Source organism: Hipposideros armiger, unplaced genomic scaffold (assembly GCF_001890085.2).
Source record: "Hipposideros armiger isolate ML-2016 unplaced genomic scaffold, ASM189008v1 scaffold_1168, whole genome shotgun sequence".
In the NCBI taxonomy this organism is placed as follows: Eukaryota; Metazoa; Chordata; class Mammalia; order Chiroptera; family Hipposideridae; genus Hipposideros; species Hipposideros armiger.
Window position 1 is genome coordinate 450928 of NW_017732518.1, and position 1531 is coordinate 452458.

The window sequence follows — 1531 nt, forward strand, 5'->3', positions numbered from 1 at the left end:
GTGAGTGGCTGGCGACGGTGTAGGCTGCAGCCCCTGCTGCAGTGTGCTGCCATGAGTTACCATGAGTGGCTGGCAGCCAGCATGAGCAGCTGGTGGCCGGCAGCCGGCGAAGCTGCCGTGAGCTGCCAAGAGCCGCCATCCAATGGCTGGTGACCAACTGCATCAGCCAGAAAGAGCACAATGATCATAACACCAACATGGGCCAGAGAAGCGACGCTCTCCATAACTAGACTGAAGAACAAAAGGACAGCAACTTGTCTGTTCCCTTTCCCCGATTCCCCAGTTCTGTTCCCCTCCCCCCAATTCCCCAATAAAATCTTCTTAAAAAAAGAAATAAAGATTCTACACAATTACACACCAACTTCACAACTATCAAGACCTGGTACAAAATGATTCAGCTTTTATTAATTAGCAACTTGCATTTGAAAAGAGAATAAACAAAAGGCAGATGAGATGGTAGAGCCAGGAGAGCTCCCTGAACAAACACAAAGGAACAGGATGGAAAAGGCTCAGGATACCATCTGAGCAGATGGAGGGAGCACCCTCCAAGAGTGGGACCGAACCCAGGGGTGTTGCAGGATATGGGCCAAAGGCAGCCGCTCCGAGGGCTGGTATCTGAGAAGCTTGCTGATCAAGTCCCGGGGCCCCAGAGGTATTGATGAAGGAAACCTTATGTCAACCTGATGAGACCAGAAAAGAACAAAGAGGAGTATGGTTAATTTCTGGCCCATGTTCTCTCTGTTCTTGAATCCGATCAAGGCAATGTTCTCAATCTTAGTAGACAAACTCTGTGTGTCCCAGGCTCTGCAGGCCCACTAGCCACCACTGACTAGCTCATCAATGAATGCACAGAATGTGGCCATCTCACCTTAAGAATACGTCTGTAGGTCTCAGAATAGGAGGTGCTCTCAAAGGGGGGATTTCCCACAAGCAGCTCGTAGCAGAGCACCCCAATGCACCAAAGATCCACCTTCTCATTGTATGTTCTCCCCTCAATCATTTCTGGGGGCAAGTAGTCCAGAGTCCCACACATTGTCTTTCTCCTAGAAGAGGGCAGAGAAGGGAGCACTGTGCAGAGACCCAGAACAAGTGAAACCCTCCTTCCCCAGCCTCCAGGGAGGTGGGAGACCTAGGAAGTCCTGAGAAGTCCCCTCCCCAACACGGAGTTTGGAAACACCAAGTTTTAATATGGATCAACGTTCACAGAAAGTAAGTACTGGGACCCACCATTTCCATACTTTAGAATTATTCATACAAAATAAACAAACAAACTAGAATTATTCATACAATTACTTAGCTCATGATCCAGGGTGTTTTCACAAGAATATCTGGGCATCAAGAAAACTCAACTAAATGGATTATGGTTTATTCATACAGTAAACTTCCTGGAATTACGGAGCAATGATTGTTTATTTACATGGAAACTGGTTGGTAATGCTATGTTAACAAAGATTTAAAAATATATGGTTAGGGCCGGCCGAGTGGCACATTGGTTAAGAACTGGCTTGGGATGCCAGAGGGCCCCAGTTCA

General features: G+C 47.4%; 1 protein-coding gene across 2 annotated transcripts in view; it reads right to left on the reverse strand.

Moving 5' to 3' along the window:
* Positions 1 to 378: 378 nt before the first annotated feature.
* The window catches only part of AURKC (aurora kinase C), a 13511-nt gene continuing 12358 nt past the window's right edge, over positions 379 to 1531 (reverse strand). For both annotated transcript variants that reach the window (XM_019632747.1, XM_019632745.1), the window contains exons 6-7: positions 869 to 1043; positions 379 to 680 (exon numbers count right to left, since the gene is read on the reverse strand). In XM_019632747.1, the coding sequence (XP_019488292.1) occupies positions 510 to 680; positions 869 to 1043 (346 nt within the window). In that variant the 3' untranslated portion in view covers positions 379 to 509. The remainder of the gene's footprint in view (positions 681 to 868; positions 1044 to 1531) is intronic.